The sequence below is a fragment of the Manis pentadactyla genome, chromosome 15, assembly GCF_030020395.1.
Source record: "Manis pentadactyla isolate mManPen7 chromosome 15, mManPen7.hap1, whole genome shotgun sequence".
Classification (NCBI taxonomy): domain Eukaryota; kingdom Metazoa; phylum Chordata; class Mammalia; order Pholidota; family Manidae; genus Manis; species Manis pentadactyla.
In genome coordinates, this window is record NC_080033.1 from 54309334 (window position 1) to 54332505 (window position 23172).

The window sequence follows — 23172 nt, forward strand, 5'->3', positions numbered from 1 at the left end:
TACACAATCCCCATGGCTCTTGTGCTTCCCCATTTTCTCCTCAAAATGTGCAGATGTCATCATGTTTTATTTTTCAGAACCACTTCCTAGCCGCCATCAACAAAATGGGGGTTAGGGGAGAGTTATCAACAAAATATCCCATCAATTCATTCATCAAATTCAGAGTGCAAACTGTTCAGGCTTCCAACAGTCTCCCTCGTGGGAGCCCCGAGTTATGTACGAGAGACACAAATAATTGGAGAGCACCCCAACCTAGCAGGGATGCAATAAACAGGAGTTTTACTCTATTGGAGACTGGAAGGCCTGGAGGATGCCTTGCCCGAGGCTCCAAAGTAGGGTGCAGACCAAGCAGGTCCAGATGCCCGAGCCTCCGCTGAGCAGGCGTCCTGTTGAGAAAGGCATGCATCTGCTGGGGCCGAACTCTGTGCCCAAGGTTTGGAGGGAGAGGTGTACAGAGGGCACAGGGTGGAACCAGGGGTGAAAAGAAAGGCCTGCTGGTGGCTCAGGAGAGGACAGCTTCAGCGTGGCCTAGCTGACATCCGGGCACACCCCAGCACTCACCTGCCAGCAACTGGGGAGCAGAAGGCCCTGCCAGGCTCATCTGCCCCTCCAGTAGCCGAGACAGGGAGCCCCTGCCGAAGTGCGCAGCCTTGCCTCTTGCCAACCTGTCTGTCCTTCCCTGCACATATCTTTTGGACTTCTCTGCACATGTCTGAGTCTGTCCTTCTTTGCTGCCACTTGTCTGTATGTCATTCCCTATACACGCCTGTCTGTCCTGCTCACACGTCCGACTGGCTCGCTGGCCTCTCTGCATCTCTCGGCTTCTTCGTGGTGCCCGCCCGGCCTGCCTCTGTGTGGGTGTCGGGCTGGCCGTGCGCAGAGGGGTGCGGCTCGGCCCTCCTCCTCTCCCTCGTCCCCTCATCTCAGGAATGACCCAGGCGGTGGCCCTGCACTGTTGAGGCCCGGGAGCCGCGGCGCAGCGCTGCTAAGGCCCGGAAGGCGCGCCGCCGCCTAGGGGGGCGGAGTGGGCGGCCGTGGCGTGGGCGGCGGCGCGCGGCTGCAGCTGGGCAGGGCAGGGCCGGGGCCGGACCCGGGAAGCCGCCGCCTCCTGAGCCCGGGATCGCGGGCACCAGGTCCGCTCGGCGCAGCCCCGCCCCGCCCCGCCCCGCCCCTCCGCGAAGAGCAGGCCGAGGCAGAGCGGCGCGCCCCCCGCGACGCCCGAGCCCGAGCGCAGCGGCATCCGAGCGGGAAGCGGAGTGGGAGCCGGAGCCGGAGCCGGAGCGGGAGCCCGAGCTGGAGCCGCAGCCGGAGCCGGAGCTGGAGCTGGAGCCGGCACTGCAGCGCGCCGCGCGGAGCGAGGCAGCCAAGCCGAGTAAGGGGCGTGGGGTCGGGGGCGGTGCTGGGGGGGGCGGGGAGGGGGTCCCGGCCCCCTCCCCCGCGCTCTGCAGGGGCCCCGGGGCACGCACACACTCCGGGGCGCTGGGCGCGAAGCCTGGGCGCGCCGGGAGGGCGGACGCACGGTCTGGAGTGGAACCGCAACGCGCTCCCAGCAGAATCCTCGGACTCCCACAGACCCCTGTCTCTGCCCCTGCGCCCCCGGGCGGGCCGCCGGGGCGGGTGGAGGCAAGGGCTGCTCCTGAGCACGCCCTCGGGCCGCGGGGAACGGGAGGTTTCCCGGATTCTTGCCTGAGTCGAGTCCCAGAGGAGCATCCACCGCGTGTGTGGGGGCATAAGACAGTCTCTCCGGCCGCGCGCCCTCGGTTTCGGGGATCCCTAAACAACCTATCCAAGAAGGGCGAAGTAGGACGCACTTTGGACCACGGTGGAAGAGAAAACGGGCTCTTTTGGAGTTTGAAGCTAGAACTCAACCCCCACTTTTGAGCTAGGAAGTTTGACCCTCCGACAGGCGGGTCATCCGGGCCATGCCCCAGCTTCCGTGCCTGCCCTGCTGGCCTAGCTCAGCACCAAAGGTGGGAGAGGGGCGTCCCTACCGCCTTCTCCCGCTCTGGAGCAGACTTTCCCTTGCGCGGTCAAGTGGGACCCCAGGCTGAGAACGAGGCAGCTGCTTTAGCTGGCTTCGCAGCGCCAAGCGGCACTGCCGCCTCTCCCCAAGCGCCCTTGGAAGCTGGGTAATGTCCCCCCCCAACCCCCGGCTGACTCGCGCAGCCCTTCCTCTCTCCGCACCGGGCTCCGCGGTCTGGAGGTTGGTGCGCGAGGAACCAGGGCTGCCCTCCTGCCTGATCCCACCCGGGTGCCAGCGTGGGTGGCCAGACCCACGCCAGTAAGGGGAAGACACAAGTGACAGGTGTGAGAGGCATGTGCTCTACGAATTTGGTCCTTGGTCCTGATCCACGCAGTCCCACAGGCACTTGCCTTGAGGATGTCCCTTGGACTCCCAAACATCCCGATTGCTTTACTAAAGAAGTGACTTCACCTCCCTGGGCCTCAGTTTCCCCTGCTGACAAGTAGGCAACATTCAGTTATGAGCAGAATGTTTAAGGGCTTTGAAACCAGAGGATGGTCTTGGCAAATTTCCTGGCTGTGTGACCTTAGACAAGACATTTAACCTCTCTTGAGCCTCAGCTTCCCCATCTGAAACACGGGGAAGGTGAGCTACAAGGATTAAATGAGACGGTGCACGTGGGGAGCCTACTATGGTTCTTGGCAGACAGCCAGCACTCAATTCAGATTGGCTACAGGTGTTACTTTATGAAGTGTCCAGCACCAGTACATGTTGAGGCAGAGTGAGTTCTCCTGGGATGTGGGGACTTGGCACCTCCCCCACTACCACACACACACACACACAACACCCTTCAAAAAGGCCTTTCAATCTCCCAAGGCATTGTTGATATCTAATTGCAATGCAAGACTCTCTTCTCAGGGCCTACTCTTTCTCAGACATTCCCTCCTACTTGGCCTCTCCCAGCCCAGCTCTCCTCTGCCAACCCTACCATCCCCATCCAGGTTGGAAAAGACTGTATCTGACAGATTGTATTCCCTTTTGCCCTTGGCTGATGTCTGTTGCCCCAGTAGAGGGCTTCCCACATATTACTCACATTTTGTGAAGGGAATACTGCACAACTCCCTCCATGCCAGGATTTGGGGGAATGGGGAGGAGCAATCAGGCTGTCAGGTGGCTTGGGCATTCCAGTTGTGAAGGTTCAGACAGGCAGTGAAAGCAGCAGGTGTCTACCAGAGACAAGAGAGTGGGAAGTCCCAACCCTAATTCCATGCTGACCATGGTGTGTTCATCCAGGACACTGAGCCACGAAGCACCAGAAGTGCTGAACCTCCAGAAAGCTGACTGAGAGGTTAGAACTTCAGAGCTGGAAGATCCCTAGGAAGAGATCTACCCAGTCTGTTCTGCTGGGGGCTCAGACCCAGAGCAGAGCAGGAGAGGCTGGGGGCCTCAGAGAGGATGCTGGGGTCGTTGGGGGTGGCATATGGAGAATGTAGGTGGCTTGGAGCACTGTTGGGAGGAAAACAAAGGTCTAGACTGCAGACACCCATGTTAGTCCTGGCCACCTGTGGCCCAGCTGCCCAGAACGGGAGCGGGTCCACATGTTGCCTGGTGGGGACCTGGTGAGAACTGGCTGCCTCCTTGAGCTCCTCCTACACAGAAACCCCTCTCACCTCTTCCTCTGTAGCCCACTCCAGCCCCTCCTGCATTCACCCACTGAGGTGACACATCCCTGCATCTTCCATAATCCTCACACCTCTTCTTCCCAAAGGAGTTAATCAGAGACTAATTAGGAGGTTTGTGTCTCCTGGTTCACATATATTTGGAACACAGCCCATCAGGAATATGATGGGGTTATGGGAATTATCTTCAGTCTTTGGGAATAATCAGAAACACTCAGAGACGCATGTCCTGAAGCCTTTGTCCTGGAAGTGCTCAGAGCACAAGGTGAGAGGCAGGAAGGTGTCAATCTGCACTCAGTCTCCTAAAGGGAGATCACTTGGAGACTTCTGGAGCCCCTAGGCAAGTGAGCACAAGAGCAGTGTTGTGGCTGGGAGCGTGACTTCTTGGAGTTAGACTGCCTGGGTTTACAGCATGTGATTCTGGGAGGAGATTTACCTTTCAGAGCCTCAATTTCCCTTGAAAATTGTTTAACCAATGAGCAGTCTCCCGCCTTTTCTTCCTAACTATTGCCTTCATTTAGACATCTCCTGCCACAGCCTGCTGCCTCCCACACCTGGTCCGCCCTCTGCACCAAAAGGATGAAAGCAGATCACGTCACTACCCCCCGCTTAGAATCCTCCAAAGGCCAGCGAGCTCACTACCGCACCTGGCCCCCTTCCATTTCTCTGGATCTCAGTGTCGTCATCTCTAAAACGGGGATTTGTTTTGAGATCCATTAAGCAGATAGCACGTGGTTGAGCAGGTAAACATCACGGCATCAAGTGGCCTGTTCTACAGGCCAGCCCACGCCTGCAGCCCCTGGCAGTCCGCTGTCTGCTGCGCTGAGGCTGAACCTCCCGATGCGCCTACCGCGCATGCGCCGCGCCAGACTCTGCCTGCCAGCAGCCCGCAGCGCATGGCCGCTGCACTTAACCACACACGCATCTGCCCAGTTCTGAGTAACGCAGCGGGCCGCAGGGTGGAGGTATTCCGGGAGTGAGGACACGAAGCGGAGTGGAATGATATGGCGTTGCATAATACCACTGAATCCACTTCAAAGCCTGGCGTACCACTGCCCGCCCGCCAGCCCGCCCTCCAGTTGCTAGCCAGACAATCGAGTCGCGGATGAGTCACAGGCAGGAACGCGCCTCGCCTCAGATGCTGGGCTCCGAGAGGCGGGCAGCAGGAGACGTGACCCGGGAGTGCCCCCCCACCCCCTCAGCCCCTGCGCCAGAACTCCAATCGCAGCAAACCATACGCTCAGCCCATCCGTGTCAGACCCATCCATCCACTACCACATCACTAAATCCTCAGAGCCGCTCTGGTCACAAATGGGGCTACCAGGGTGGGCACTTGCTTACGTGGACACTTGACATCCAGCTCCTTTGTCTTGGTGACTCCAAGAGAAGCTCCACCCAAGGAGAAGGTCTGATGCCACCAAGAGATGGTTTTCCTTACGCTGGAATCCTCAAGTGGGGGAGGGAAGCTGGAAGAGGAAACAGGTTGAAAATCCCGTTTTAGAATCCCGAAAGCCTCTCCTCTGTTTTCCAAAGAGTTTTGTGGGACACCCTGTAAATATCTGAATAAACCGATGCAAGCTGGGATGCTGGGAGAATGCAGCAGGAGGGTGTGTGTGTGAAATGCTGATTGAGTTACACAACCCAGGGAATTGTCAGCTTCGCAGTCATGAATGATCTGGGGGAGCATCTCAACACCTTACATGAGTGTCCCCCTCAGGAAATAGAACGTCATTAAAAGGTAGCCTCAACACCACGGAAGTGATGTGTCAGCATCAGGCCAAGGTTTTGTTCTAGAGTTTTCCACATTTTAAAAAATATCCCTCAGTGCCCAGCCCTCAGTGAGTTCCAGAGGGCACACTGGCTCATGGCTGCCAGCTTTCCCCTGCAAAAGCCCACTGGGCTCTTCATCCATGGTCCCTGCTCAGCAACTCCCAAAGGTACAGTTTGGTTTCTCAAGTCAAGTGCACATACTCCCTAGGAAATAACTATTATATCTCCCAGCTGTTCACACAGCCTTGTGTCACTCGGGGCTCAGGAGATACTGAAGCAGTTTTTAGTAGCATGGGATCTTTAGTAGCATGGGAGGCTGGGTTACTTTTTGAAAGTGTTTCCTCCATCACAAATGGGTGTTAGAATGACCTGGTGCTCCCTTGCTGTACAGACGTCCAGGAATTACACCAAGTTCATACTGAGGGCTGGAGGGTTGGCGAAGAGACATTTTCATTCTCTAGGCCTTTATTAGGTGCCTTCCAAGGAAGTGTGCTGGCTGACAGTGTGGGCTTTGGAATCAAACAGACCTGGGTTCTAGTCCCAGCCTGTAATTAGAAGCCATGTGGCCTTAGACAAGCTATATAACCTCTCTGAGACTCAACTTCCTTATTTACAGAATGAGAATGGAAAGAGTGTCCCCCTCTTAAAGTTGTTGGCATAATAGTAATAATAATATGGTTTAAGGTAGGCAACTCTGAACACCCTTCCAAAACAGCTGTGGGGTCTTGAACTAGCCTTTTGCCCTTTCCAGGTCAGTTTCCCCTTCTGTGAAGTGAGGGCATTGGACTGGTCTTTAAGGGTCCTTGCAGCCCCAAAAGTTGTAAGATGCTTGGCATGCCATGGTCCATTGCAATTCTCCGAGGCAGTGGGATCTCACATGTTCATGACACAGGAGAACTCTGGGGCATCTCTTATTCCTGCACGAGGGTCCACCCATAAGAGAGATTCTCCCATTTACCCACTACTAAGATCCCAGCATTCATCTGCCCTACCCCTGTCTCCAGACTCCCATACTCTGCAGCCCAGAGCTCCCACAGGCCCCTGCCAAAACTGGGCACATCTCTCAAAGTCACCATCCTCTTCCCAAAGCTTGACAGCCCAGGATACATGAGCACCCAGCCTGCAGGGTCAGTGGGTGCCAAATGGGCGCCCCCATCACCTGCCTGTTTGTGTCTCTGCAGGTGAGCGGAGGGTCCTTCCTTGCGAGAAGTCAGAGCTGTGCACGTGGGCAGGCTGGCTCCGCTGTTCTGCTCCAAGGATTACATGTCCTTCAAACGCCCCTGCCCCTGTAAGTCTCCTCCCTACATCCTTCCACCGCTTGGGCCAGGTGAAGGCAGAGCGTGGAGTCAAGGATGCAAAGAATGGCTCTAGGATGTTTGCCCAGAGTTCCAGGGGTCTGATCAGGGGCTGATGTGATATGACAGCAATGGGGATAGCAACACAGAAGACCCCTGATATTTGCAAGTCTCACTTTTGCAAATCCCTCTATGTGAGCACTTTCCAAAGTGTGAGTTGGGGTTCCTCCAAGGGATGTTAATAATGGTGTTACTTTAAGAAGCAAAATCCACGGCTTAAATGAGTGTGTGGGAAATGCTGGGTGAGACAAGTTAGGTAGGTTTTGCTATCACAGGACTTTTCAGAGTCTTTAATGTGGTGATGTATGTTTGAGGCTCCCATAGGAAATAGAGAGCCATGGACTTCCCAAATTTAACTGATCACAAGAAATGTCTCACTCGACTGACGTTCCATAGACCATACTCCTTGAAATTCTCTGTCCTAAGGAAACCCTTCCTGCAGCATCGCCACCTTGAAGCCCCTCATTTACTAATTCATTTCATCTAATTAAGCCATTAGATTATTTTGCATACAACATTCCTCTCATGGCTCCCTGGTACCCATGAGCTCAGGCAATGGTCTTAGCAGGTGTACCCCTGGGGTTCAAGGGCACAACCCCGTTTGACTTACTCCCTTAGTCCCCACCAGCCCTGCCTTCACCCAATGCATGCTGGGTGGGATCATCACCAGGTATGCCTCAGGGAGTAAAGTGACAGTGGGGGTCATTGTCCAAAGAGTGGCATTCAGGGGGTACAGGAGCCCAGCCTGGTGCTACCATGGGTACTCAAGGAGGACACAGGTCAAGAGCTGGTAAGATAATTTCTGACAGATAGTTTAAACTCAGTAAGTTATTGTTACTGTTGTTACTGCAGCTGTTGTAGCATAATCAGGAAATCAAAGCCCAAGGCACAGGCCAGGTGACAAGGCTGCCATTTAGGGGCACATTGGGGCCCACAAACACCAGCACCACAGAGGTCTAGGATAGTCATGTCCTCACCCCCACAAGCCACTAGGAATAGAGAAGGCTGGTAAAGGGCAAGGCTGGACTACTGCTGAGTGTGGAAGGCTTTCCAGAACCTTCTGGAGTCAAGCCAGGCCCTCCAGAGCCCTGCCCATCTGCACTAACAGAGGCCCAGCACAGAACAGACCTCTGCGTATCCACCTCCTAAGGATTCCAGGGTGTGGCCATCAATCTTCTGAGCTGTTTATTTCTGCATTAGCCCCTCCCACTTTGGGCCTGGCACCTGGCATGCAGCAGGCACTCAATAAATGTTTGTTGTATGAACAAATGCATAGTCATATGCTCTGGATAAGAAGCTGGAAGCAGTGGGTTGGGGAGAAGTAGATGCTCCTGATTCTGCCACTAGATTCTCTCTGTGGCTTTGGCCAACCAGTCCACATCTCTAAAACTAAGGGGTAGCCTGAGGCCAGTGGGTTTCAGGAGCTCAGGCCTGCTGTGAAGTGACATAGAAGGTGAGGGGAGTGCAGGCTGGCATAACCCTGGACTCTCTACAACCCACTGCTTCAGCCAGAGCAGCTCTGCTTCTATCTGTATGCAGGTTGGAGTTTGCTCAGATTTCATTTAGAGAAAAGGGTCCCAAGCAGTGGCCATCTGGGTGCTGTGGGGTTGTGTGGCCCACCCCTTCTCTATCATCTCTCCTTCCCTGATGGATTCTTCCCCTCACATTGTCCAGTCTGATGCCTTTTTCTCTGAACTTGTCCAAGAAGTGTTCACTGTCCCCACTTTCAGTGGCCCCAGCCAGCTCCAGTCTGGCTTCTACATCCCCACCCCACACCCCGTTGACATCTATGTCAATAAATCCAGTTCTCAGCTGCCTCTGACCATATCGGTCATTTCAACTTTCCTGACGACTTCTCCTTAGGGTTCCTTCACTCTGAGCCCTCCAGCCCCTCTGGCCATTCATGACCTCCTTCAGCAGTGCTCTTCCTGCACCTGCCCTGGGATACTAGGGCCCCCAGGGCTGCAACCCCACCCATGGGCTTCTCACTCCAAGCGCTGCAGGCTCTCGACCGGCTGCTTCCAGGGCTCTCTCCCAACCCCGTTTCTGCCTGCACTCCACCTTCTGCTGCCTGTCTCCCCTGGGCAGCCCCCGCCCCTGCCCCTCAAATTCAGCGTGTCCCAAACTGCACTCTTCGTCTTGCCCTCCAAGCCGACTTTGCTTGGTTTTGCTGTATTAGTTTAGGGCACCACTGACTCAGTCCCGCAGGTCAGAATCTGGGTGCGACCTTCAGTTCCCTTCTGCATACTCATCACTGCCAACTGCCCGAGGAGACCCTGGGGTTTCCGAAAAGGGTCCACAAATTGCCATTCTGACTTGCCCCTATCTGGGCTCCCTCTTCAGAGCCAACCTGGAAATAACTGCCTTAGTAAATGTTTGTTGAACAACTGGACAAATAAGCAAATTGAGATGAAGTGAGTGCCTCTGGGCGGCCTCCTCAGCTCACAGACCAGAGACTTGCGCACAGTCCTGGAAGGGACGCGGAACCACAGGAGCCCCATCCTGAAAACACCAGACACGGGAACACGACGAGGAACGGACCCGAAAGTCACAGGAGGGCCCTGACATGGACACACACCCTCTTTTTTTAACACCTTTCCTGCTCTGTGAATGTAGACACCTAACAGGGCATTGCTTTAGCTTTCTTAGCTCACAGAATCACCTTGCTTGGAATATGTGAAGACACCAGAGCCCATTAAAACCGGGAAAACTTGGGTAGGAGACACAGCTTGTTCCAGTTCAGGTTTCCACACACTACCCTGACTGACTGAGGAGGATGAGAAGAAGTCGCCAGAAGGAAAAATAAGTCCCCCGTCTCCCAAGCGAGGCCCCGCTCCTGGGAGTCAAGAGCCCAGGAGGTCAGGGAGAGAGAGAGAGAACGTGGACGATACAGCACAGAGCAGGGAGGCTGCCATCGGTCTGTCCAGCCCCCACTACAGATGCTGGGTGAAGCGGGACATCCGTCAGCCTCTCAGGGGTCAGCAGACGAGAATGAGACCAGGCTGGGCCAACTCCTCCCAGGCACTGCCCACGCCCCAATGTCCCCCAACCCCATCTTACCTTCCAGGTGTTTCAGCCCATCTTGGGCCCCCTGATAGACCACCCCAGCAGACCCCAGGGCCCACACACCACCCCAGTTAGCAGGTGAGAAGACTTAGGGCCAAGGGAGGAGACAAGAAGAGGGAAAGGAAGGTAGGGGAACGTCTGACCCAGGAAAGCCCAGAGGGTTTTGGCTCCGTGGCTGAGAGAGGAAAGTCGGTCTTCTGCCTGCGAGTGCCGGACTTGTGAGCTGTTCTCCAGCCTCAAGCACCGAGTGAGAGAGAGGGCGGCCCAGCCTGGCACTGCAAGAAGGCTGCAGGCGTGGGAGCTTTCTCCATCTGGCCCTAGCTGGGCAGCGCAGCCCAGGATTTCCCCAGGACCCAGATTCCAAGAACAGATGCTCCACAACCTCTTCTCTGCCACTGGCAGATGGCAGCTCCATAGAGCTCCCTGTGACACGGAGGTGGCCTGTCTCCTCTGACTTTGCGGGATGGATCTCAGGGAGAAGGGGCCTTGGGATCCCAGGGGAGACTGAGCCCCATGGCAAAGCAGAAGGGAGAGTGGACATTAACGTCCACTAATTCACAAAGGATGTCAGGTGGGGCTTGTCTCTGCTAAGCCCACAGACCTCACACAGGCTGGCAGGAATCACAGCCTAGTGGAGCCTCTGGGCGGGTTTAGGTCTCCCTCAGAGTCCATGTGAGGTGGTAGACAGTGCTTGACTTCACGGACAGCCAGGCACTGAGACTTGCCAGCTGTGTGATCTGGAAAAAACTACTTAACATTTAGAGACCTCAATTTGTTCATCTATAAAATGGAAATAGTCATATCAGTCTTTGGTTTGGTGCTCAGATTTAACATGCCATAAGGAGAATCTGGCTTGGCATAGGCACTGAGAAGATGCTCAAGAAACTTGAAAGTCTTGTCCTTTTGACCACCCTCTCCCTACATACCTATTACCAAAGTGTTTAGTACTGGAGCAGGGAAGATGGAGACAGGTGGGGACTCTGGAGATGAATTTGGAGTTTGGACCAGGTACCACTGTTTTCTGCTCTGCCCACTGTAACGGTTACCTCTGTAGAGACTTAGCGATCAACAAACAGAAGCATTTGAGGACAAGGAAGTCAGGTGATGGAACACCCTCCACCATTTGTTGCTTCAGTGCCCAGAGAAGACATGGCTAACCAACAGCAGTGCTCTTTCCTGAGCCCAGATGCAAGCTCAGACTCCCTGAACACATGCAAGCTCTACACAACGGTCATTAACCTGTGGAATGAAACCTTTGTTCATTCTTTCCTGAGGTCTGACTTTGGAGTATAAAAATAGAAGGAGTGACTTCATCTGGTCATTTCTTTCTGAGACTCAGTTTCTTCATCTGTAAAATGGGGTTGATTGAAGGATCCACCTCTGAGGGTTGCTGTGAGCATCAAATGAGGTATCATAGTTTGAGGGCTTACAACACCTCATGATCATGTCTTTATGTGGCCTGCCTTGATGCAACCCTGCAAAGAGAGGGATCAGTGTGCCCATTCCACATATGGAGAAACTGAGGCTCAAGAACATGAAAAAAAAACCAGTCTAGGTGACACAGCTAGAAAATGGTGGGCAAGGTTACACCCCAGATGAGTCTTTCCAAGACTCAATTTTAGCTAAACCACAGCTGGACAAAAGGACAAGAGTGGAGTCAAGTCCATCCCTCTACCCCCAACCCCTGGACCGAGAGTCCACTCTGCAGCAGGACTTCCTGGCCTCACGAATGCCCTGGGTGCCCCTCCTCAGAGCTCTCTTTCTAGCACAGAGTCTGACTGTAGTGAGGGCTCAATTAATTGTAATTGTACCATCATTTTATATTTGAGTCCCAGGCAAGAAGGCACCAACCTCTGCTTAAGCACTGAATGTAGTAATAATACAGGTACCCCCCACTTTTAGAAAGTTCACTTCTCGCCACTTCACTTTTATGAAAGACCTACATTAGTTCCTGTTCTTGCCAACCAAAAGGTATCTGAAGAGGACTTTCATTGTTACGAAATGGTAATTGCTTCTTTGCTTTAGTATGAAAGTTTTTCATAGGAACACTACTTTCAGATAGCGGGGGGAACCTTAAGAGCAGTGCCCCCCAGCTTCTGCAGAGCACTCCCAGCTAGCACAGTTCTTGCATTTCACTGTGCCCTGGCAGTGAGCATCCTGGGTTATGAGCAACATCTATACACTTGACAGCCTCCAAATTTACATCTCCAGCCTCAGACTATCCCTGAACTCCAGACTCATATATCCAACTGTTCATTATGGACCTTCACTCAGATGTCCACTGTATGCTGCACAGCATCTCAGATGTAACATGTCAAACCTTAAATCTTGATTTTCAGTCCTGCACCAAAACCATCATCTTCCCCATCTCAGTAAATAGCAGCTCAGTCCTTCCACATGCTCAGGCCCCAAATTTGTCACTTTTTACTGCTCTCTTCTCACCCATCCCAAATCCATTTCTGCAAATCTTAACAGTTTCATTTTCAAATCTGACCCCATCTCGTCACCCTTATGGCTAACTCCCTGGATCGGTCACCATCATTATCTAAGGGCACCACAGTTATCACCTGGACCACAGTCCAACCTCTTCCCACAACTAGGGAGTGTGGCAAAGGGAAAGTTCTACAAACTGAGCCTTGGGTCAGTGGAGGACAAAATGGTTTCTCTATCTAGAAATCTTTCCAGGGAAAGCAGGTCTCCCAGAGTGTCACCCATGGTATCCCCAAACCAAGTGCACTTGGATGGGGGAGGATTTTCCTACAAATTGGAATGTTTCTCTGCCAAGGGCTACCCTAGATCAGCTACCCTGAAACAGTGCTGCCCACGCCTGGAACTATGCCCAGGCTGATTAGGAAAGGCTGCTTGTGTTCTGTGGTGTCTTCTGTAAAGAGTCTTCTGTGAAAGCCTGCATGCTTCCCAGACAGGAGAGAGACCCCAAGACAGAGAAGTCACATGCCGAGGGACCCACTGGAGGAGACAGGATTCAAAAGCAGGACCAGGCTCTGGGCATGGGCCACTCTGGTCCCCCTGGGAGCTTCAGTACATTTTCACCTCCCACAATTCCCTCTGTTTGCTTCTCTTGGCATTTAAAGCACCATGTCCCCCATCAGTCCCCAAACAATCAGCTTCTAGGGGCTGTCTCCTCTGCCCACCTGACACACCCGGGCTTCTTATCTGTAGGTGACCTCTAGGCCCTGCTAGAGTCATTCCAGAGCTTTTCTCTGCCCATACCCTAGGCAACTTCAGCCCTTGGGTGATACTTGTCTCCCATAGGAATGGGATTAGATGTAGCAGATGTAGTCTAATGCAGTAAAAACAGCAAGAGCTGAAAGACCCAGGTTCAAAGACCATTGGAGCAAGTGCATTTAACTCATCTAAGCCTCTGTTTATTCATCTGTAAAATGGGAGAAGAGACCCAGTTTCCAGTGTGACCGTGAAAGCTTGGTGAGCACATAGGATTTTCTCTTGTCTCTCTTCTTTGGCTACTGAATCACTTTGGAGTTTTCATTTGAATTTCTCTGGTGGCTAGTTTAGCACCTTGGACAGCCTCTTCTGCGCAGTGACTGTTCAAGTCTTTTGCCGATTTTTCTATTGGGCCTTTTTATCATTGATTTCTAAGAGTTCTTTATATATTCTGAGTACCAGTCCTCTGTTGGATATATTACTGCAAAAATCTTTGTGGATTGACTTTTGACTCTCATAACTCTGTTTCTGGATTAACAGATACCCTTAATAGTTTAGATGTGAAGTATTTATTAATTTTTGTATATAATTATTTACTTTATGCATATTTAACTTCAGAATTCACAGAAAATAAGATGATATGGGACATACAATTATGGAATACCCCCTGGTATGTCTTAGGAACAGAGAATTTTATTGATGCTCTTCAAAGAATACAATTTATAAATATAAAAGCCAAGGTAGGTCACCTTTTAAGTTGGATGGCAGCCTTGTTAAAGAGTTTTTTGTCTATTATTGAAATTTGAGGTCTTAGGTTAAGTGAAATTTAAAGGATTGCTCATGATAAAACTTTTTCAAAAACCTCAAACTTTTTTCAAGATAAAGAGGTACCTCCAATACTCTAAAATATCAACAGTGATCTCACTAGTTTTAAGGCTTTTTGCAGTACCTGTGGCTATTGCACATGCACAGTATGGCACCAATACTCTCTCAGCAGTGAGAATTACAGCACTGTGGCACTGTCCCATGTCATCCTTGTGAAGGAGTAGGATGACCAGTTACACCTGGGTGATAACAGTGCCCCAGTGTATCTACCATGCATGAAATCCAATTATCTAAAACAACATGACTATCAAATTCCCAGACAGTACATAATTTATAACTGAATTTGTATATTCAGAAACCCACGGAGTGTTCTTTGAATTATTTTCAAATAAAAGTATATTGAACATTAAATAAAACCCTGAACCAAATAGTAGAACCACAATAGTGGCTAAAGCTCAGTGTCTGATCTAACACATGTTTACATATCAATTCAATCTCAGTTTCTGCTCAATCCTAGCCCATCGAGCATTTCTCCTGCAGTAGGGTTTATTTTTAAGTGCACAAGAAAGACAGACCCATTGTCTTATTACAGTCATGGAGACAGCAAGCTGATGCAACCTGTGCAAGAGGAGAAAGGCGCATATAATATTTTTCTTTTGTTCAACGTTAGCTTTGACTTAGAGTAGAATGCAAAAATGTATTGTAAAAACTGAATGAGGTTCTGTTTGTAAGTGTAATTCAGTAACCAAGAACTATACCTCACCTGCAAAAATCTGCAGGATTGGAAGTACTAAAGTGACACTAATATTGATGCATAGGTAGACAGAGGTACCAAAGGCACTGGTAATGTGAGTCATTATCGAAATATAGCCTGGGTAAATATTGCACTATTCCTGCCAGCTGCTGCTAAGACTTGCACTTTTTGAACTGAAGAGGAATCCTGTGGGGCTTTTTACATATCCCTTATTTGAAGAAAGGCTGATTTAGGTCCCCTCATTGAACATGAGGCCTAGGTTTCAAAGTGAGTTTTCCTTTATCATCACAAGATGTATTATAATCGGTTAATACTGTTTGACATTGAACTGCTTTAATTGATGGTGTGATACTCTCTTGGGTATCCTGCCAAGAACAAACCCATTAGAGGGAAAAAGCTAATTGTGAAAAAAATGGATAATTCCATAAAGGTGTGAAGAAGGACCATTTTGTGTCTTGGGATCTATGAACTACTTCCAGGTACCTGTACAGACAGATACCTCCATGAGAAGCATTTTCTAGTGTCCTGGGGTAGGTTGCAAATGATGAATATATTTAGAAAATCTTTCCAGATCTTCCACTTGCTCCAGCCATGGCCTTGACACCCTGTTCACATCTAAGTCCTGTGCAATTCCTGCCCACCTTAAAGTCCAAACTCCAACCAAAGATCTTGATTTTAATATAGTACAAATTTATTGATTTTTTGATGGTTAGTGCTTTTGAATACTGTTTAAGAAATCCAAGGTCATGAAGCCATATTCTAGTGGTTTCTTCTCGAAGCATTACTGTTTTGCCTCTCACATTTAGATGTACGTCTGGGGGATATTTTTAAGATTCTAAGGTTTAACTGTCACATACTGAGCATCTACTGTGTGCCAAGCATCCTGCTAGGCAGTGTGCTTTGACCATTTCATAGCAGAGATTGCTGTTCCCATTTTACAGATGAAGTGATAGGGGCCCAGGAGAGGGAACTGCTCAGAGGGCACCACCTAAAAGAGGCAGGGTCAGGATTTGAGCCCAGGACTGGCTCTGGCTTAGAGCCTAAAACAAAGATGCAGGACAGCTCTGGTGGAGGAGCTCTGGACTTACCCAGATCAAGTGGCTGCTGAGTTGAGGATAATTTGCAACATTCGTAAATTTAACATTTTATACATCACTTATTCATAAACTTCCTGGAAAGTCCATGTTGTAGTAAATGGTCATTTTTTCCAAGCCGAGTCTTATAATGAAAGCTGGGAGGTGAAAGCTAATCCCCCAGCTGATGGGTGGGCCAAGCTAGGCCCCCAGCATTGCTTCTTATCACAATTCCACTATTTCCTACTCATCAAGCATGTACAGTGACTCAACTGGTGTTATAAAAACCTGTGTACTTCGTGGAAAACAGCCTAACAGCCAACTCAAGGTGGTGATGGAAAAGGAGAGGAAATGAGGTCGGGGCCATTGATGAGTCTAGCAAGAAAATGAGAGTTTGGTGTGGGTTCAAGTGGAAAGTCTAACTGCCATGGCTTGGCTCTGTGATGTCAGCCAGTTCACCATGTCCTCTGCAGACATGGGAAAAAGTGGTTTGTGATGCTGTTTCAGTGAACCTTTCAGCCAATAAATACATTGTTCGTCAAACCAGAGATAAAACCTCAGTGAATGAGGACAAGATGGTGAGCTTACAGAATTTGGATATGCAGAGGTACATGTATGTTAATTTTAGTGAGTTTACTTAATTGGTATCTTAATAGCATCTTAAGTGGTATCTTAATAGTGGAATAAATCCCTTCCATCTTGTATGTATAGAATCATGAAGGGCCTATGGGTGGTCACTTACATTTCTCCAGTTATATTTGAATGCAGTGGTTGAAAATCTTCTACTTGGCAGTGCAGCACTCATCTGTTAATTCTCACATGTAAGAGAGATGGAAGCAGAGCTACTCTGCATGAAGGGAGAGCAGGGAGGTCCACGATACCCCAAGATGTGGCCCCCAGGGCTGGGGCACCTGTGTGGGACCTCTAGCTTCCCACAGTTTGAGAAGTTCCTGTTTGTCTGATTCATACCCATGTTCCAAGTGTCTAGCATGTGTCCAGGCATGGAATAAGCACTAGTATTGGGGATGGATGGATGGATGGATGGATGGATGGATGGATGGATGGATGGATGGATGGACGGATGGATGGATGCATGGATGGATGGATGCATGGACGGACGGATGGACGGATGGACGGATGGATGGATGGATGGATGGATGGATGGATGGATGGATGGATGGATGGATGGATGGATGGATGGATGGATTACTGAATGCATGGACAGATGGATGATCAAGTGTCTTCTGAGTAGATGCCCAGGAGGGTGGATGATTGGTTGAGTGAATTTATGTAGGATTGATGGTGGATGACTTCACATTGCAATCTCCCTTCCACTATAATCTGCCTCACTTGTAATGCCACAAATGGCCAAGTAAAAGGTGTCTGGACCTTGACCTATTAGCTGCCTTCTTGCAGAGATGCATGCCGTAGTAAGAAGAATGCTGAGCCCCAAGCAGCCTTCTCCTCGACCCCGTAATCCCCATGTTCAGCTGCCAGCAGGGTGAGAGCCCACAGCCTCCCCCTCTCCCGGGCTCTGATGAGACCTCTGTGCTCCCGCCCATGCTTCCTCCCTCCCCTGTTCTTGGGCTGCCCTCTCGGGGAGGCTATCCCTGACCCATCCCCCATCACAGTCTCCTGGCGACCTGGATGTCAGCAAGCGAAAGGTCACCGAAAAAGGCAGGAGAGGAGACTCGGAAGTGCCCAAGCAGGTGGCCCTGCCCTGTCATGTCCCCTGCCCCAGCCCCTGTCCACATCCCTGCTGGAAGGCTGGGACCAGCCAGTGGCGAGCAGAGGGAAGACAGTGCCTGGATCCTGTTGCCCACATTCCCTCAGTGACCTCACGGCCCCATCCGGACGCTTTCAGCAGCAGCGGAAGAAGCCTACTGCTGAGGCTAGACCTGCCAGGGAAGTGGACTCATGACAGATGTCTTCAGAATTTTTTGTGACAGGAGCCATCAGTCAGATTTGAGTCTCCGGCTCTTCTCCCTCTAGCCAGCACCTCGGGGGGAATGGGCAGGCCTGGGGGTCTAACGGTGTTGGCTCAGCACCTCTAGTGCCGCACGGCGCTCCCTGTGTCACTGCCGCTCAGGGGCCGCAGCTCCCTGCACCCAGACGGCCCGCACGCTGTGCTCAGCAAGGACTCAGTGGTGGTGGTGTCTGCCTCGGGGTCCCTGCCCTGCATCCTTCCCAGCTTCCCCCAAATGGAGCCGGCCCTGAGCCATTCCCCGGACACAGGCCTGGATCTCCCTCCCTGCCCTCACACCAACTGGGCTCCTGCCCTTCCTCGCTCCTCTGTGGCCTGTTCACCCGCTGTGGAGGGAGAACAGCTCAAGAATAAGTGCCCCTTTGCACAGATAGCAAGCAGGGCCGGAAAGCACAGGGGGGGTGCCCGGGTCACAAGTGAGTGAGTGACAGAACCAGGAACAGAACCCAGTTCCCCTCTCTCCACCTGCACACCGTCCTGCTCTCTTCCCCTGCTCTGTGCCACTATGTGGTGAATTACCAGGCAGGCCTGGGTTCAAATCCCAGATCTGGGACATGCAGAGCCTTCTGACTCAACTGGGATTCCCAGTGCCAGCGCTGAACCAGAAGTCAGGAGGCACAGGACTTCTGCCTGGCCCGGCAGTGGCCCATGGACCCAGGCACCACTGCAGCCCCCAAGGGGACGTGGGGACCCCATGTACAGAGCTCGAGAGCACCAGGGCTGCCTCTGAGGCCTGCTCAGGGAACATCAGATTGGACAAGCAGAGTGCAGTGGCCTTATGCCCCTCAGGTGTGTTCACCGGAGCCTGCTGGGCGCTCATCTCTGCACAGTGTGGGGGGTGCAGCTCCGCCCCAGCTCCACACTCGTGAGGACCTTGCAGCTGCTTCCTCTCTGGTCTCCCGCCTCCCAATCTGCCCTCCAGTCTGCAGCCAGAGGGCTCTCCTAAAACACTGACCATGTTCCTTCCTGTCTTCTCTTTGCTCTGGAATAAAGACGGTCTCTTGATCTGACCTTCAAGATACCTCATGGTCTGGCCCCTCCAACCTCAGCCCCCAGCAGTCTCTCCTCCAGCCACCACCTCTCTCATGACTCCTCAAATGCACCAAAACTTCACTGGGATCCCCAAGGTTCTTCTATGGTGGAATTTGCCAGACTGATTTATCATTGAACACCCCAACCCCGATCCCTGGACTCCTCAGTTAAGACCTGATTGACTCTCCTAAACGGAAACATCTACTCCATTCCAACAATCTGCCAGTGCTTGTAAATGTCCATGGATCCTGTGGTTGGATGAGTGATGGGCAGAAGGAAGGGCCAATGGGTGAGTGAGAATGACTGAGAGCAGCCCGTCTGCCCTCCCCTGGGATGTGCTCAGGCATGCAGAGCAGCCAATCCAACTTCCCTTCGCAAAATTCAAATGGCTCTTAGCTGCCTTTCTGTGCTGGCCTTGCCCAAGGCACTGGGGAGCCCCACAAGGAGACAGAGAGGACCCAGGCCCTGCCCTCCAGGGGCTCTCATTCCATATGCAACCCACTCGGTTAAGAGTTCAGGCTCAGAAATTGCATAGAACTACCTGACCCAAGTTCTGGCTCCATCACTTTAGCTCTGTGCCTTGGTTTCCCCATTTGTAAAAGGTGGGGGGACAAAGCAACCTGACTCTCGGGTTGCTGTGGAGATTACAAGAGATGACAGTGCATGTAAAGTGTTGAGCCTGACTGATGAATCCTAAATGCTCAGTCAGTGAGAGTGACATTATTGTCCTTACCCCTCTTTGGAGAAATTGTCCCAAGGCCCCCTCCCTACAGTCCCAACACCACCTCTAGGACAGATGCAGAAATGGAAAATACACAGAATAGAGGGTCCCCACCCCAGGCCTGGGTTGTTTGCTCCCCCTCCCTATATACCTGCTTGCCGTGATCTCGCTCTTCCAGACACACACAGCTGTCTTCTCTGGACTCTTGGTATCTTATCAGCAGTACTCAGCTGTCAATATGTCTTCACCCTGAATAAGCCGTAGGCCATGGCCTGCTTTGACTACTTATAAAGTAGCCGAGAGGAAGCAAAGCATCGTTTTAGGGCTAGGAGCATTTTACTCTAGCAAGAGCCAAACAATATAAGCCCCAGAGCGCAGTGCCTGGTAGCCACAGAATAGCATCTTTGCTAAGAGCATGGGGCTTCGGCTGTCTACGTACTCAGGTTCCTCTGTGTGGGTTGTGGGTTGTTGGGTAAGTTACTTAATCTTCTCTGAGGCTCAGTTTCCCCCACCTGTTAACTAGGGATCCCATCACAGGCCAGCATGAGAATTGAATGAGATAATATAGTGTGTAAGAAGCACCAGGCATGGTGTGGGACACACAGTAGGTGTTGAGGAGATGGTAGCTATCATGCTGTTATGTGGAAGGAGGGTCAGCACCTCAAGGAAGAGCTGGTGTTTTGAAGCACAAGTTCCTCTTAACCATGGGCACCTCTGTAGAAGAGGCTTGGAATGAAAGTCCAGGATAGAGAGAAAGTTTGCTCCATCCTCTGTCCTTGCTGCAGCTGGTGAAGGGGGACAGGGAGGCCGAGGGGTGGGAAGGGGGCTGTCATGATGTTATTTCTCTGCAGACATATTTATCTTACTGATAAGATGGGCCCAGAGTTTGGAACTGGAAGAGTTTCCCTCTTAATTTAAAGCAGGGTCTACCTCTGCCAGTCTCAGTGACTGGAAGATTAATTTCGCAACTGGCCATGCAGGCGGGTGCCTGCGCCAGCTGGCTCCATCTGCAGGCACGGGCAATGCCATCTCTGTGCCTGACTGGTAATGAGCCTGGCACTGCCCTGGGGGTGAGGCTCTCATCTGCTGCTCAGGTGGAGGGAAGAGCACCGTCGAGGTGACCCAGTGGGGCTGGCACCTCGGCAGCAGGTTCTGCGTGCTGAGCAGGGCACGCAGGCACACGCACATCCAACACTGGGTTTTCACTCTGGACCCCCTCAGCTTGCTATGGTCAGATCTCTGGCAGTACATCTGCCTTGGCTCATGGGACAACCAATGTGTCCCAAGCTATTGCAGCAGCTAGGACACACTGAACAGGGCAGTCCAGAGCCCAGACAGCAGTGTGGACCCCATACATTCCTACCCTCCCCAAAGATGGCCTGTGTACCCGACACTTCAAAGTCCTGCCCTTGGCTTCAAAGGTGAGAAGCCACGTGGCAGAGAGGAAGAGGGTGACACTGGTTGGACAGCCAGATGCCCTGCACTTTACTAGAACACAGTAGTGGTGGAGTGACCACTAGCTCACCTCTAGTCCAAGCCAAAGCCCTGGTTGTGGGTTCAGGAGTGGTAGCACAGGGGACTGTGGTCCCGCTAGGTGAGTGGCGGCCAAAAGCTCCATCGCATGACCAGGTAAAATCACTGCGTGGAGTGCTGTGTTGAAAAGGAAGCTGAAGTTGCCTTCTAGGCTAAACAGGAAAGAGAACCATCGTCAATTAGTAATGTCTGCCATTGGCATAGACTCAGCAGATGGCAGCAAGCCAGCTATAGACTCGCCAGTCAAGGACTAGATTTCTCCTAAATTGAGGTCAGACTGGCCAACTCAAACTGCTCCCTTTTGCCTGGGAGAAAGATGGAGGACAGCCTCACTTTGCCACCTTTCACCTGTGGTTCTTGCAGAAAAACAGAAACATTTAGCTTAGTGCAGCTTAGGGCCAAGGAAATAAAAATGAGAAGTGGGGACTTCATCAAAACCTCAAGCAGTTATGGCCAGTCAAAAAGCAGAGAAGAAATCAAATTCTATACTGTACTGAATATGGAATATTGAAGTCTCTGACTGTTACTGCTGCATTGTCTACTTCTCACTTCAATTTGTCAGCCTTTGCTTCACACGTCTTAGGACTCTGTTCATAGGTGCATATATGTTTATAATTGTTATAACTTCCTGATGGATGGACCCTTTAATCATTGTATAATGTCCCTCTTATCTCTAACAACATTTTTGTTTTGAAATCTATTTTTTCTGATATTAGTATAGCCACTCCAGCTTTCTTAATGTTGCTCTTCATATGGCATCTGATCCTTTCACTTCAACCTAGTCATGTGTCTGGGTGCCAAGTGAGGCTCTTAAGAGAGCACATAGTTGGATCTTCTTTTTCATCCAGTCTGACAATCTCTGCTCTCTGACTGGCTCGTCTAATCAATTTGCATTTAATGTTATTACTGATATATTTGGATTTACATCTGCCATTTTACTTTTTGTCTTCTACATGTCTCTTGTCATTTTTGTCCCTGTTTCTACTTTTTGCTTTAATATTTTCTATTATAATATTTTAATTCCTTTAATGATTTTTTTCACTGTCTGAATTATATTCTTAGTGGTTGCTCTAGAATCTACTATATACATCTAAGCATGTCACAATCTACTTCATATTTATACGAAGTTAATTCCAGTGAGAATTAAGACACTCCAGTTACTCCTATCTAACCCTTTCCCCCTTCCCCTTTTTGTGCTGTTATTGTTACACTTTAGAGAGCTCCTTTTCTAGCTCCTCATGACTGGGTCAGGGGACCACGGCCCAGAGAGGGCCTGGCTTAGTCATTTACTGGCTGCTTGATTGTGGGTTAAATCATTTAATATCTTTGAGCCCCTCTCCTCACCTATGAAAATGGGAGAATTGTATGAACAGTGATGAAGTGAGCTCTTAACATGAGCCTATACATAGTTGAGGCTCTGAAAACAGGAATCTGTGTTTGGCTCTCAAAGAATCCCAGAAATCCATTTACCCCGGTCTTCTCCTATCAGAGTCAGGAAGCATGTGTGCTCAGCCAAAGCCGGGGCAGCAACCTGTCGCCAGTGCATGACCCTGCAGGGGAGCAGCTTACAATGAGCTTCCGCAAGCAAAGGCCTGTTTCTCAGGCGAGGGTGACATGCCAGCCCCTCCTGGTGAAGATCAGTAGGCTACAAGAGCCCCCCGCATGGGCCCGAACTGCTGGCAGGGCATGTTTGGGCTTTACCCACCCAACTCTGCCAATGGCTGGGTGTGGGTGAGGCTTTTAGAGGCTTCTAATTCTTCACTCAAATTCTGCTTGATTACCACCCAAGACAGGGGCCTCATTCCCCTGAAGAAGCTCAGAGTTTCCCTGATATTTCCCCATCTGGTCTCAACTCTGGAGCCACTCAGGACATGCCCTGGTCACCTGTGGTGTGCCCGGGCCCAGTGCTGAGCTTGACAACACAGAGAGTGATCAACACATGCCTAACAAATGCAAAGCAGGGACATGAGTAAAGGCTCTGTGAGGACATAAAAGGGACCCCTTTCAGAACAGGGCCGAGGAATGCTTGCCCCCACCCTGTGGCTCATTAAGTGTCTGAAGCTGGCTCCCTGTGGCTACCCAGAAATCAGGCCGGCAGCCTCAGGAAAGGCTCATACCTAGGGCAGGGGACACTGGAGAATGAGCACTGGACTTTGAGGCTTGGGCCTGACTCTAGCTTGACTCGGCCATAGAGTAACTGGGTGACCATGGGATGGTCACCTAGCACGGAGCCT

The 23172-nt window shown here is 51.3% G+C and overlaps 1 protein-coding gene across 1 annotated transcript in view; it reads left to right on the forward strand.

Moving 5' to 3' along the window:
* Positions 1-1233: 1233 nt before the first annotated feature.
* The window catches only part of BEAN1 (brain expressed associated with NEDD4 1), a 30599-nt gene continuing 8660 nt past the window's right edge, over positions 1234-23172 (forward strand). Inside the window, exons 1-2 of the mRNA XM_036897921.2 lie at positions 1234-1372; positions 6594-6700. Coding sequence (XP_036753816.2) covers positions 6676-6700 — 25 coding nt within the window. The 5' untranslated portion in view covers positions 1234-1372; positions 6594-6675. The remainder of the gene's footprint in view (positions 1373-6593; positions 6701-23172) is intronic.